At 38.5% G+C, this 14,947-nt stretch overlaps 1 protein-coding gene across 1 annotated transcript in view; it reads right to left on the reverse strand.

Moving 5' to 3' along the window:
• Window positions 1-304: 304 nt before the first annotated feature.
• LOC104294717 (fibroblast growth factor 10-like) overlaps window positions 305-14,947 on the reverse strand; it is a 56,576-nt gene continuing 41,933 nt past the window's right edge. Inside the window, exons 2-3 of the mRNA XM_009894360.1 lie at window positions 4,528-4,631; window positions 305-925 (exon numbers count right to left, since the gene is read on the reverse strand). Of these exons, the coding sequence (XP_009892662.1) occupies window positions 728-925; window positions 4,528-4,631 (302 nt within the window). The 3' untranslated portion in view covers window positions 305-727. The remainder of the gene's footprint in view (window positions 926-4,527; window positions 4,632-14,947) is intronic.

Below are 14,947 nucleotides of genomic sequence, written 5' to 3' on the forward strand. Positions count from 1 at the left end.
AAAGCCTTGTCTAATACCTATTCTCAGAGTACTTATGAGGTTTTGACATTTTAACCTATCAACCTCTGAGAAAAAGGGAAAATAACAAAGAAGCAAATGAGGAAAACATTTCAAATTAAAGGGATATTTAACATCCTATTAAATAAATAACTTAGAAATAAAAAGAAATGAAGTTAGAACATACAAGAAAACCATACTATTTGTTTTGTTAGAACAGTTTTACACTACTTTGCTTATATTTCTTAATCCTATCCATTATTTCACAAAGCTTCTCCAGAAATGTCATTATTTGTGCATGTGATCCAAGTGCTTCCAGTAAATGGTAGCATGTCTAACTGTTCATTGGATCATTAGGCTTGAATGAGCAATTAAGGTCTTTGATATGAGTTTGTATTCTATAAATAACTTTCCCCATGAAGATAATTCATCAGATTGTCTCAAGTCCCTTAATTCTGTCGCAGAGATTAAAAAAAATTGTTCACACTGGCAATAACTTCCATCCCATTTGATCCAGCTTGTATCTTGATTATAAGATATGATACCAAAATAAATAAAAGTATTTCATGTGCCAGCAATGAGTACAACACTTTCAAAGGCTTCCCCTGCTCTCTTTACAAACAAGCAGATGTCTGCACTATGTCCTTGCATTAACTCTTCAAGAGGATTACCAAATATTCTTGACATAAGAGCCTTTGGTTCAACTGCATTGATAAAATACTTTCTTCATCTATGGCATTACTACCATTGGGAGAAAGTGAGCTGAAGTGTTTTTCCTTCTTGTTTTCTGTCCTCTCTTTGTGGCTCCCCTTCCATTCAGGGCCACGAACATTTGCCTTCCGTTGTGCTTCCAATTTAAGGATGCATATGTGTTATATCCATTTTCTTCTATTCTTTCCTTCAATTTGCAATCACTGTTAAACTCCTTCTGTTAAAAGAAGAAAATAAATGCACAAAATCAGAATAAACATAATCTTTCAGAGTTGCAGCATACTGAAGGTAAATAATTTATAAAAATGTTTTGGAAGATTTGAGTGTTCTGTATGTGATGCCCTTTTAGGATTCTACAGTGTGTTTTAAAGAAAAGTTTCACTGTGTCCATAGCATTTAAAGCAACATCAGTTAGACTGCAAAAAGTGAAACCAACAAAAGACATAATCAATTATTCAGTGCACAATTATTGCAGTAAAAGGATATAATTCACTCACAGACAAAATGAAAATTCCCTGTGTTGGAATATGGCAACAATATTAAATCAAATTCTCAGTCATAAATTCAAAGTATGAGGTAGCAATCTTGGAATCATTCATCATATTTCGGTTCTAACAAATATAACCCTTAAATATCTTGAACCAGGTTATTGATACCATATGTTAAACAAATATGCAATTTTGTGTAGGGTACCAGGGATGAAGCTTTTCTATTTTAAAAGGAGAAACTGTTGTCGGTTTTTTAGAAAGGATAAAAAATGCAAGCATGGGGAAGACTATTTTTTCTATAACATTAAATGCACTTTTATGCAGATCGGCTTCTCTATAATGAAGCCAAGAATGTTTGTTTTCACAAACAAGTAATTCCTACATATAAAAACCCAGTTTGATCAAGTTACTTATATTCCATTTAGAAAGCTTTTGAAAGTAGGACATTTACAACATACTTAAATAACCCCCCAAAATTAGCATTTTGTTGCTTCTGCTTTTCAGAAAACAAGATGTTATTTTGCAGAAATAAGCAGGCAGAAGCATGTCAGAATTTTGAATGTGTCTACAAATAAGATGAGGAATATGTCTGAATAATAAAAGAATTTTCATGGTACAGATAAGCATTTCAGGGATGTTTTATTTTTTATTATGATCTAAATCCTTAGATATTCAGCTAATAAAGATATAAAGTATCCACATTAATAAAATGGACCTGTTAAACAATATATTTTCCATTCCTATTAATTTAAATTAGAATTTTTAAACTAGTTAATGTTCAGTACTTTGATACAGTAAGAATTTTCAGGTCTTTAATCAATGTTTTACTTAGTTGCTGCTAAGACTACAGAACACATGCTTATGTTTTCCTAACAGAATTGCGCATATTCAAACTCAATTTGGCTTCCAAAATGCTCTTCAAATTTGTGATTAGTAGTTAGTTGAACAATGACTGTTGGGTAAGACACTATCAAGCGAAGACTCTGCAAAATGACCCTTGGTACTGCCTGTATTCACAAAGCTACATACAGATCATTTAACTTTTACTTCCTGTAATATATCACCTTCTGCTTCAAGGTATTAAGAAGGGAGATGACCATCAATCACAGTTCTAAATTGCAGTAATTTCTCCTATCTGCCAGCACCTTATTTTGTTAAAGTATCCAAATAGTGAGTCTTCCTTTGTTCTCTCATTCTAACCAAAGTCAGTCAAATGGCAACCTATTTGATAAACATAGAAACAGTCTTGCTTGACTTGTTTTCCCAAATGCAGAATTGTACTCAAATACAAACTTTTATCTCTATTCTTAGATAATACAGAGAGAACAGATGATGTGATGTGGTTAAAAAGTCTTATTGGCAGGGGTCTGAGTGTTAGCCTAGGACTGCTTTGCTCATTTCAAACAAATTTCAGTATAACCCTGAACCAATGTCTATTGTGCACATGCTTAAGAGTGTTTTTACAATTTTTATTGGTTCTGTTTTTCATATCCATCTGAAAGATGCCACACTATAGTAATATGAATCTAACTGAAAGTCTAGGGAGGATGGGAAAAATAACAACAGAAGCATTCTTGAAATCTCTGAAGTATTATGGAATAGGTTTTGATAAGTAATTATGTTGTGATTTTATGGTGTGAATATTGATAAATTATCTCAGTTGGAATTAAAAAAAAATGCTTTCCTCATTCGTATCCTCCTGTCAACACTATTTTTAATACACTGTGAATTACTGAATCTTATGGCAGCAGTTTCCACTTATAGTACATGAAAGCTGCTTTGCCTTCTTTTGTGTGTGTATAGGGTCGTAATGAACCCTCATCACATCAACTGTGGCTAACAACTTGGGTAGGAAAACTTATCTCAGGCTTTGGGATGGATCATCACAAAGAATGAAGTTAAACACTGTTCACTGAGACATGTGAATTGACTATGGTGATTTATGTTAACTTCACATATGTCCAGAAGCATACCCACGACCAATGAATGGAGCTTAACTGACAGATGGTAACTTTGTCAGCAACTCAGTATACCCTTATACCTCTCAATGGTGCAGGACTGAGCACTGATCATCCTGTATTTCTGACCAGTGTAATTTTAGAAATTAAAATTCACATTTACAGGAGCTTAAGAAACATTTCTCTGTTCTGGTCTTTTCTTAATGTGATTCTTTGATGCTGCCCAGGAGTTTAGAAGGTCAGAAGTAACCTTATGAACCAGGAGTGACTAGTCACAGCGCAGATGAGAGAGGACAGTTTAGATAGTTTGTATGAACGGGGTTTAAGAAAGCTTTTAAACTTTCTTTTGTATGAACAGGTTTTTTTCCTTAAAAAAAAAGAGGGCCAAATGATTTCAGCCCCCTCGAGTCTCAGTTAATTCTGCTGGTAGTCTCAGACTGGCATTACTTCATCATTTTCAGCAGAGGTAGGCTTAGCTAAATTGCCCCGAGGATAAACCCAGCCCCAGTACCTATCTGTGAAGTGCTCTCTTTAAAGCCTTATGTTCTAAATACTGAGCAATCTGAAGATTGGCTCAAAACCTTTGGAGATGACTTGAATGAGTTTACGTTTATGTGGGCTCAAACTCACTACCAAACCAGATGTAATGCCAGAACAATATTTGGCTAGTTACTGGGTTTTGTTTAGTTTTGGTTTGGTTTGTTTGGGGTTTTTTTGTTTGGTTTGTTTGGTTTTTTTTAAACTGAAAGTATCAGTAACCCCAAACGTACGCAAATACAAATAGAGTATATATGGACAGTTTTCAAATTATATCCAAATTCTGCTCAGTCAAAGCTTATCTTGCCTGCTGATACATGTCTCTGTCTCTCTGTACTGCCCATAATCTTATGTATTAATTAATATAATCAACTTAAAGCTGGCTACTCTAGAAATCATCTTCATGGCAGTCATAGTTTGATAATTTGGTATGTCTCCTCCATCAGCTGAAGTTTACAAGATTTTAGGTACACTTTATCCCCCTGGAATTACTGATAAATGTGGCTGTACTGCAGAAAAAAAAAACCAGGGAAAAATAACCTTAAAAATTACATTTTGTAGGACCCTCTCCATCGGCCAATACTTAATAAGAAACCTGACTGAAGCAGTAAGCATGATAGATCCCCCAGCAGCTGCTTTGGTATGATATGAGCCTAAAAAACACCAGGGAGCTTGTAGAGAGAGGGGCTGCTGGTTTACCACAGGATGAAACTTTGATGAATAGCTCATTTCAGCTCTAATTAGTAGTAATACACAGCCAAGTGGGGTTTTTAGCAGGCAAGAGATGGAACTATACTGACGACTGCAATCCATTTGGAAGGTAAAAGAATACTTACAGAGCCGTAGACTTTTCCTTTCTTGTTCATGGCTAAATAATAGTTGCTCTTAATGGACTTAACTGCCACAACTCCGATTTCTACAGATGTTATCTCCAATATGCCTAAAAAATAAAAATTGAGCTATTTAATCACTTCATTAGACGATTTTCTCACTATAGAAAAGACCAGTAAACCTGAAAAATATTAAACTTCTAATATTCAGAACCAACTGACCAACAAACTTTAGCAACATTCTCCAAATCACTGCAAGAATATACACAAACATTGTTTCAATTAACGTTTCCTTTGCTAACTCTGCATTTTAAACCCCATAAATACTGAAACAGCTCCATTCTTCTTAGAATAGATTTTACCAAAATTTATCAGAAGACATCTGAACTGCAGCATTAAATTAAATCTGTAGCATATGTCAATAGAATGTTAGATTTACCCCAATCTTCAAAAACAGTGGCAAACTATTTATTCCTTGTAGGACAGTTAGATAAACTAAATCCCTTGGCTGCACTGAGCTGATAAAATTCATTTTTGGCAAGTGTGTTGACATTTTGGGATATAGTGAGACTAACCCTAACAGCCATATTATCTTTGTCTTTCAGATATCGGAGACGCTTTACTGTGTTTGTAATAAATATGATAAAGTTTTTTTCTTTAAAACAAACTCTTTCTGGGATATTGGATGGTTCAAGGGGCCAGTAATGGGAGACAGAGCTTTTCATCTCTATATTTTCTGCCCAGGAGCAGATTTGGGATTTGGGAGTAGTAGAAGTTACTACAACTTACATTGTGACTTTCGGGATACCTTTTCAGCTATTGCTAGAGTAACTGGATGGCTACGTTGTTTGGGCATCATGTCTTAATATAGGAGAAATATAGCTCCAACCAGATATCTTCTAAATGGTTTATCCAGGTAGTATGCCTGGCTCCAACCTTTCTTCTGATTTTTAAAGTAGTAGTAGTCAGAACAATAGTTCATCTAATTCAGTGGTCACAACAGGTCTACCACTGAGGAAATTACAGGAGGGGCAAAACTGTTGAGAAATTTTAAAGAAAAAGATCCTAGACAAAGCCAACAAATAATGTGATGAATAGATTAGCTGGAAAAACATTGATGAGTTGCCAACTGCTAAAAAAAAAAAAAAAGAATCTGCAATAATTTCCTCCTAAATCTGTTCTATGCTTTTTGTCTGAGCAGAGAAGTACTGGAAAATCCATGTTTTTTCATTTACTTAAAAATTCCTTATGGTAATCACATACCAACCGAAGCCAACAGTGTAACTTGGAATTCAGTGCTTTTTCTGGAAAACAACAACAGAAAGAAGATGGAGTAGAAGATGAAACAAACCAAGGACACTGAAGATGGGCTAAGCAAGACTTGTCTTTGGAAGCTTTTTCAATCAAGCAAAGTAGTTCCACTAAAATGTAATCTTATGGACTTTGCGATTGTCTTTGGAAGGCAGCTTAAGATACAAATCTCACAACCCACAATGGCACAGTTATAGGCAGAAATCTCAAATAAGAACCAACCTGAACCATAACCTGAGCTTTGACTTAAAACTAAAGGTATTATTTGAAGTTAAAATCAGTTCAGTGCTTTTTATTATTGTTTAATATTTGCTGAGACCTCCACCCTTCCTGCTCTAAATCAGAAGTGAAAGTACTGAAAAACCACAAAGCCTGCTACTTAATGTGTCATATTTAAATCAACTATAGCCAAAATGTGAGTGTCCCATGAGATTTCCAGTCCAATTCCCACATCTGATGCATTTGGATAAGCCTCAGATAAGTATTCAAACTTGTGGAAGGCTGTGGAAACAGGACCTCTGAGCCTTCCTGCATTAGCACAATATCAGCATAAGATGTGAAATCTCCATAGTGCGTAAAAGACCATATAAAAGACTAATTATTAGAGTCCTTTCTCAGACTCACAAGGGAATGCTTCTCCTTTCCTTATCTACTGCTTTTATGACTTCAATTTTAGAGCAGAGCAAGGACCATTCAACCAACGCTTCTCTGTAGACCAAGTAAATGGAAGGGTGACAGCAATAGGGTACATGGGAAGAGAGAACCTCATTAGTGATGCAATAGCAAGAGCAAAGGAGGAATACAAGTTTAAAGTCCTCCAAAGGAGGAGTTTAAGTTTAGCTACAAGAATGGCAGGAATCAGTTTATGCTAGTATACATCTCGACATGTAACAGAAACAATTAATTCAGGAGCACAGTCTGAATTTTTCCCTCTAGTCAGTGAAGAGAGACAGGCAACTCCAAAGAACAGTTATGAACACCACCACTCCCTCCATTAAATGTTCAAAGTTAGATGGGTTAAACTTAAGCAAAGGAAATGCAAAAGTGACTTTGCAGATACATCTATACTGTCAGTTAAGATGAGTTCAGATCTGCCCTCACCTTGTCCATCACTTTCATCACTTACATGCAAGCATGTAATCAGATTTAGCCGCAGTGCTGGAACTATCTTCCAGGAGGGAAGATAAACATGTTTGCTTCCTTCACATGGTTTTAATTCATGCTATGGAGATGGGATGGCTACAGGTAGAGCCAACTGTACCTAGCTCTGTTAATCAGAGCTCAGATTTCTTGAGCTCCATGCTTTGAGCCAAGACAGGAAGAGGTACAGCCAGCTACGTGAATGTTGATGGAAACTATAAGTGTTTGAAGATCTCAGTGTGCTTGACCCCAACATTGCAAGATTTGATAACTTGTAGATTAGACACAGACAGTGTCAGAATTAATTATCTGAACTGTTTCTGGGATGGAGGAGTTATAACTGATGACTCATACTAACCAAGGAATGGTAGCAATTCACATGCCAAGAGAAAAAAAAAGGAAAACAAAAAAAAAACAAACACCCCCACCTAGTATATATGGTTAAATGCAGGGTTGTAGTTATCTGATTTGTTAACTCTCTTGACAAAGATGGCTTAAGAAGTTTCAGCCTTCCATTCCCCTAGATACTTTTTCCTTCCTCTGTGCTGAAGTTCACCAACCCTTCAAATATAACTGTGGAGCAGCACTATAAACAAAATCATCGGAATGATCTGGCTTGGAAATAACTCTCAACAGAAGACAAATCAACCTAAACCCCTAAGGACTAAAGCCACGTTTTTGCAGCCATTCCTAGTAGTGTGTGTTTTCTAGACCTATTGCTCTCTTTCTGGTCCCTTTCCAATTGGCTAAGATTTTTGAAGTGAGGTGCCCAAGAATGGACCTATGGTATTCTAAAGCCTGATGGGTACTGACTTGAGCAGAAAGATTACTTCATGTGTTTATAAGGAAACTTGGATCCTAATCCAAATCCTAATTGAAACTTGGCAGTCCATATATGTTTCCATTTAGTAAACAGGACCAGGCACTCAGGATTTCTGCCAAATCTCAAATTTCTAGGTCTTCACAGAAATACACAGGACAGTCGAGAGCTTATAAGACTAGTATAGCTCCGTAAATTTTCTCAGGGGTGTACAGAGCTGCCCATTTCAACTTGGGTGGAATCCCAATTATCTTTCACATGTTCACCTCCAGCATTTTATCATTTGTATAAGTTTCAATGCGAATAACAGCAAAGTGGAAGAAACTGTTCCATTTATTGTCCATCCTAACACACAAGGAATAATATATAGGCAGTGGCACTGCAGAAGAAACAGTCAAACGCATGGTGACTGCCAGGAGAAGTAGCTGTCCATCACCTGCAACCTCAGGAAAGGCATGTCTTCACTGCTCAGGCAGTCAAGTGCTGCTCAGTCAGAAGCTCCTTGCAGATACAGTACATATATTCACAAATGGGGCACAAATTATAATTAAATGGAGCCAATCACTACTTAGGCACTGACAGGTATGAGCAGACAGAAGTGAGCCTGGGTGCTAAAGCAGTACAAACAGATGAAAAAAGGTATCCCCCCATTGTGAGATTTATTGTATTGGGTTCGTGTGGTAAGGTTTTGGTGGGGGGGGGGTACAGGGGTGGCTTCTGTGAGAAGCTTCCCCTATGTCTAATAGAGCCAATGCCAGCCAGCTCCAAGGTAGATTTGTGACTGGCCAAAGCTGAGCCAATCAGCGATGGTGGTAGCACCTCTGTGATAACATATTTAAGAAGGGGGAAAAAACCTGCTGTGCAACAGCAGCCAGAAGAGAGGAGTGAGAATGTGTGAGAGAAACAACTATGCAGACATTAAGGTCAGTGAAGAAGAAGGAGGGGGGGAGGTGCTCCAGACCTGGAGCAGAGATTCCCCTGCAGCCCATGGCAACAACCATGGTGAGGCAGACTGTCCCTTGCAGCCCATGGAGGTTAATGGTGAAGCAGATATCCACCTGCAGCCCATGGAGGACCCCACGCTGGAACAGGTGGATGTGCCCAAAGGAGGCTGTGACCCTGTGGGAAGCCCACGCTGGAGCAGGCTCCTGGCAGGACCTGTGAACCCGTGGAGAGAGGTGCCCATGCTGGAGCAGGTTTGCTAGCAGGACTTGTGACCCCGTGGGGGACCCACACTGGAGCAGTCTATTCCTGAAGGATTGTACCCCGTGGAAATGACATGTGGAAAGGACCCATGCTGGAGCAGTTCGTGAAGAACTGCAGCCTGTGGGAAGGACCCATGTTGGAGAAGTTCATGGAGGACTGCCTCCCATGGGAGGAACCACACACTGGAACAGGGCAAGAGTGTGAGGAGGAAGGAGTGGCAGAGACGACATGTGATGAACTGACCGCAACCCCCATTCCACATCCCCCTGCACCACTTGAGGTGGAGGAGGTAGAGAATTCGGAAGTGAAGTTGAGCCTAGGAAGAAGGGAGGGGCAGGGGGGAAGGTGTTTTAAGATTTGTTTTTATTTTTCATTACCCTACTCTGATTTTGATTGGCAATAAATTAAATTAATTTCCCTGAGTCAAATCTGTTTTGTCTGTGATGGTAATTGCTGAGTGATCTCCCTATCCTTATCTTGACCCATGAGCCTTTCATCATATTTTTCTCCCCGTCCAGTTGAGGAGAGGGAGTGATAGAGCAGCTTGGTGGGCACCTGGTGTGTAGCCAAGGTCAACTCACCACACTCAGTGTGCTGCAGATGTCCTCTGCTACTTGTCTCTCAACAGTCTTTATCCAAAGGACAGGTTTGTTGCCTCCTATTAAAACTGTCTGACACATACTGTAGCTGTTTTTCTAGCTGCTCAGCTGCACATCAAAATGAGACAACAGTTTCATTCAACAGTTTTGTTTAATTTTAGGCCTAATTTGTCCCGCACCTGGCTAACTCAAAAACACTGGGACCTTGAAACCTGCATACTATAGCTGTCCGTAAAGTAAATATTTTCACAAATTCAGACACTAGAGTCTTCTAAAAATGCAGTTTTCCCAAGCAATAGAAGAACTCTTACTGAAAAGTAAAATTACTGAAAGAGAAATTAATCCTGTGTCGCTCAAACCAGGACAGGCAGGTAGGATCCTCTCCAAAACCTGTATGGGCACAATGACCTAGTTTTGGGGTAAAACAGAAAAAGCACAAAGTTCTGCAGGCTCCTCTTTAAGGGACCATGGCTAGGTACGGTTCCTGGCAGTACTGTGCTACTGCTATGTTTCTCGGGGGAAAAAAAAGGATGTTTTAGTGTTCGCTCTGCAAATCAGAAACTTGCCAAATACACTAATCTACCACTTCAATTAGTTGTTGTTTCTAATGGTTTATGTCTGTCTGCCTCACACAGGAAAAAGGAATCCATGGTATTTTAAAATATGGGTTCCACATGTTTATAATGTAAACTACCCCTGGACAGCTATAATGATAGCTCTTTTTCACATAATTATCTTAGGTGGCAGTTAATCATCAACACTTTTTCTACAATGCCACAAATATTCCTAATATTGCTTGGTCACAATAATAACTTTTTTTAAGGAAACTTCATAATGACTGTGGGGACAGAATTAACATATGAGAAGTGTAGATTAGGGCAGCTGCATAGCATGGGTGGTCAGTATTAAGAAAATGATTGCAAACAGTATTTCAGTATATCTTAAAACTCCTAACTGTTCTTTGTCCCTTGTAGCTTTTTTTCTCCCCAAATTCTTTTCTTGACTGACCTGGATGTGGACAAATAAAAGGCAGGTCTCTGATTCTAATGCTTTCATTTACATAGTTTGGGTCAATGTTGTGTATGATTTAAGATGACCAGTCATGGATTGTGAGTAGCTCATAACCCTGGTGGGTGCTTTGCAAACAAACTACTGTCTAAACTTTTTCAGACAAAATATTTATTGAAAGAGACAATTAATATTGACACTTGTTATTGGACAATCTTGGAGTAAATAAAGAGACACAGTGAATGGACTAAGAAATTGATTGCAAGTTGTTACTGTATAAGATGTTAAAGCCAATAGTTTAGCAGCTGAAAAGAACTATATGACCTCTGATCACCAGTTCATTTCTTTGCCCATTCATTTTTTGTTTTTCCTGACATAAATAATTCTGTGTACTTAATTAATCCTAAATTACAACCAGTCAAAAAGACACCATTCAATAACTGCATGTATTATTCTTGTTATAATGCTATGTGATCAGCTTCTCATTTTTAATGCTAGATTTATACTTTGTCTTACATATTCTTTACTCTTCCTTCAACATCAAAGGTATGCTGAAACATTAAAGCAAGTAACAAGGTCTGTACTCTAGCACACAGATGTAAACTATTGCCCACTATAGTGCAAGCACCTGATATATGTCTTTCACAGTGTTTTCATCTTTAATACTTGACTGTCTCCTAACCTGGCTGGACCTGGTATCTTCAGTCTCCTAGTACAAACAGTTTTTTTAAAATCTCTGATGAGCAGTGATAAGTGCTATCATCTTAAACATTCATTCAAGACCTCATCACAAAGCAGGATGACAAAATCGTCAATCTTGCACAGAAACTTAAAAGTCTGATCTGCAGAGCACAATCACTTCACATCCTTCTGCTTTCATTATCTTCAAGTCTTCTTCTATATTGTTTCCCATCTTGCCTGCTGACATCCTCAGATAGCAGCTAACAAGCATGTTTTGCACTCAGGATTATGTGATCTAATTGCACATACTTGCACCTCATGTCTTGTCCTTTTATACAAACTCTGATTCCCTAGCCTGAGTTACTGAAGTCTTTTTGTTTTTCGCTTTCCTTGAAATATGTAAGTCTTTTGAACAAATACTCACAAAACTATGCTTGGGACAGTTAATGGACAGTATGATTCAGGAGGTTTGATACATTCTTTCCACTTCTTTTTCTACTCAACCTTCTGTATTTAAATCAGGGTTTCTGCTTACTGGAGTTGAACAGCACAAAATCCCAATCAACTTCAGTCACTCACTCAACTGACAGTGACTCTGATTTCTGCTGTGATCCCAGCAGAATCCTTGTCAGGGGACATGTAGAGGGCAGGCAAAGAAACTCCCATCTTCTCTACATACTTTTATGTCAGTCTCAGAGACACCTTCACTTACACTACTGTCTAACATTGCAAAGAGCACCTGGCCCCTAGGCCAGTTGGTGAAAACTGGCTAACAATCATATTCACACCTTCTAGAGTTGTCTGGTGCATCTGTGAGAGTGCTTGGTTCAATTTTCCTCAGATTATTACCTCTGGAGACTTTATCCGTAGCCCTCAGATATATCTGTGTTTTTTCTGTTCTGAGTGTCTGACATTGTGAAGACGGTGTGCCAGCCCAGCAGTGTGCTGTTTGTATAGTCTGATGCCAAGGTCATATAGACATGCTCTTGCAGGGCCTGTCATGAGAGTATATAAAACCAAAGGAACAAAGCCTGGCTTGGTCTTGTCCATATGCCCTCTCAGGAGTGGTCCCTGCAGTGAACTATGCTGAGAATTTTGTGGAGGTTCATCTCAGGAGGAAATACTTCATGCCAAAAAAAAAGCTAAGAGGGAACTAACATATGTGCAGTGCGAAGGGTCAGGAGTGCTGGATCCAAAAGCCACCTGGGGAGCTAAGTTATTTGACAGTGTAGACCTAGCCTTAGACAGCTATGGAGGTGAGCAGTTGAAGAACAGAACTGCCATATTTTTGTCTGGGATTTTGCATGTGGAGACACACACTTCTGAGAAATGTCAGAGCTGTGGTGTGTGTGCTGCTTGTACAGCACAGACAATAAATATTAAACTTGCTATGTACAGTGTCTTATTGCTTGTGCATGAACCAACTCCACAATTATATTCCAGGAAGCATCAACTTTTCTATACACATGCTGTGTAGCTGATATATAGATAACAATAAATAAATAAGTAATGGGTTAAAAATAAGGAATAAAAGAAATCAGTTTTCCCAGGAAAGTAATCAGCAAAGTCCTGGCGTTGTCTGTGCTCAACATAGTCATTAATAATCTGCATGAATACTGCTGATTATACTAAACTATTAAGAATAGTAAATCTGAAAGGGAACTGGGAGTAACTGCAGAAGAATCTCAGGATCCAAGCTGACAGATCAAGATCAGTTTGAGAAGCCAGTAAACCTCATTGGTTCAGGAGACTGACAGTTTTGCAGTAGTGACCTAGCAGAATAATAGCAAAGTTTGAAATAGGACTCAGGTATCAGTTCTATTTCAGTGTTTTATCCAGTGAGGATACAATATTTAACAAGAGCAAAGTTTTCTAATTAACTGATTTGAATATCAATCTCTGATTCTCAGCCTAACAATTCCAGTGTTGTGGGACATAGAAAAGATTTCCAGATGCCTTTCTGATTCATACAATAATGTAGGTTGGAAAAGGAGGTCATCTGTTCCAATCCCCCTGCTCAGAACAGGGCCAACTTCAAAGTTTCATTAAGCTGCTCTGTTCCTTCTTTTTGGTATCTATGTTATCTCTCATATGGCTGTCCTGGAAAAGAGTTAAGTGATTTCCATGACTGAGGATCCTTAGAATCTCTCCCTATCAACAATCTCTTGATATACATAACTCATGTATGAAGGAACTACTAAATGTAGGTAACACTCTAGGAAAGGTAGAAATAGATGCAAAAATTTGAAGCCACTGTCAAATATCACCCCACAAAAGGAGGTGGAAGAGAGAACATAACTTGCAAAATCCAAGAGGCAAGGCATTTTCAGTCTCCTTCCCCAAGTGTACATATTTTTAACTTAATTTAATCAATAATTTATTAGATTTATCTAGTCAGTATTTGCTTTAATTTTGATATCAAAATTTAGTATGTTTGCTCCTTTGAGATAAATAGAAAGTGAGCCTAATTCTGCCATTTTTACCCCTTTAGATTCTCCTCCATTCTCCCTGTGTTGCTTTGCTTGAAACCACAGGATGAATCAGTATTGTAAATAAAGCAGCACACATACAATTACTTCTAGGTACCCAAGGCTAAAATAGTGAATACTGATTTACACTTAAACGAAAGTAACTTTGGCATTCATTTCCTTCAAACAAGCATTGGTTTCAAATACAGTTTTTTGAACATCTTTTGCAATAAAACTCAAAGTAATACATACATATCATGTGCAGAAACAACATGTAAAATCACATGTGTAGGTGCTGGAGGTAGGAGTTTGCATGTTAGAGAGGAAGGAAAATACTACAGTGTAAACTGTAAACAGCTCTTCTGAAATCCTTGGAATTGACTAGTGTTTGTGACTAGAGAAACTTGGGTAAGGTCACTTACCAGAACAATTAAAACACTACAGAGCTGTCCTGGTTTGAGCGACACAGGACTAATTTATCTTCTAATACTTGGGAAGACTGCACTTTTAGAAGACTCTAGTGTTTGAATTGGTGAAAATATTTAATTTACCACCAGCTATGGTGTGTGGGTTTCAAGGTCTCAGTGTTTTCAAGCTTGCCAGGTGCAGGGATGAGGAGGAGTGAGACCCGGGCACTTGACCCAAGGTGGCCAACAGGGTTATTTCATACCATCAATGTCACATTCACTATAAATTAGAAAGTTTGCTGCAAAGTTCTCTCTCTCCCTTGATGGCTGCCATCCTGAGAACTTCGTGCCCTGGTGCTGGACCCCTGAGGCCTTTCCTTCCTCCTGAAGCTGTAGTGCTCGCAGTGTCCGACATTTGCTGTCCACTGCTGGGAGTGCACAGCTTCCTATTGATATAATTGGCTGAGTATAATCTTTGCATATTCTGTATTAGTGTCAGGATCAACATTGGTTCTTTAGTGCTATTAATGTTAATTATCCAATCTTACTTTATTAAATCTGTTTATACTTCAGCTCCCGGGTGTCGTGGTTTGGCCTCAGCCAGCAACAAAGAACCACGCAGCCGCTCGCACAACTCCCACAGTCGTGGAAAAAGAAAATGACAGGGCCAAACTCGTGGGTTAAAAGAGTGCAATTTAACAGAACAGCAAAAGGAAAAGACAAAAACGCGATTACAGGACCGCCGCGAAGCGCACCGACCGGACCCGCACCGCCGCAGCCCACCCC

This window comes from Charadrius vociferus, unplaced genomic scaffold, assembly GCF_000708025.1.
Source record: "Charadrius vociferus isolate BGI_N301 unplaced genomic scaffold, ASM70802v2 scaffold371, whole genome shotgun sequence".
Taxonomy (NCBI): Eukaryota; Metazoa; Chordata; class Aves; order Charadriiformes; family Charadriidae; genus Charadrius; species Charadrius vociferus.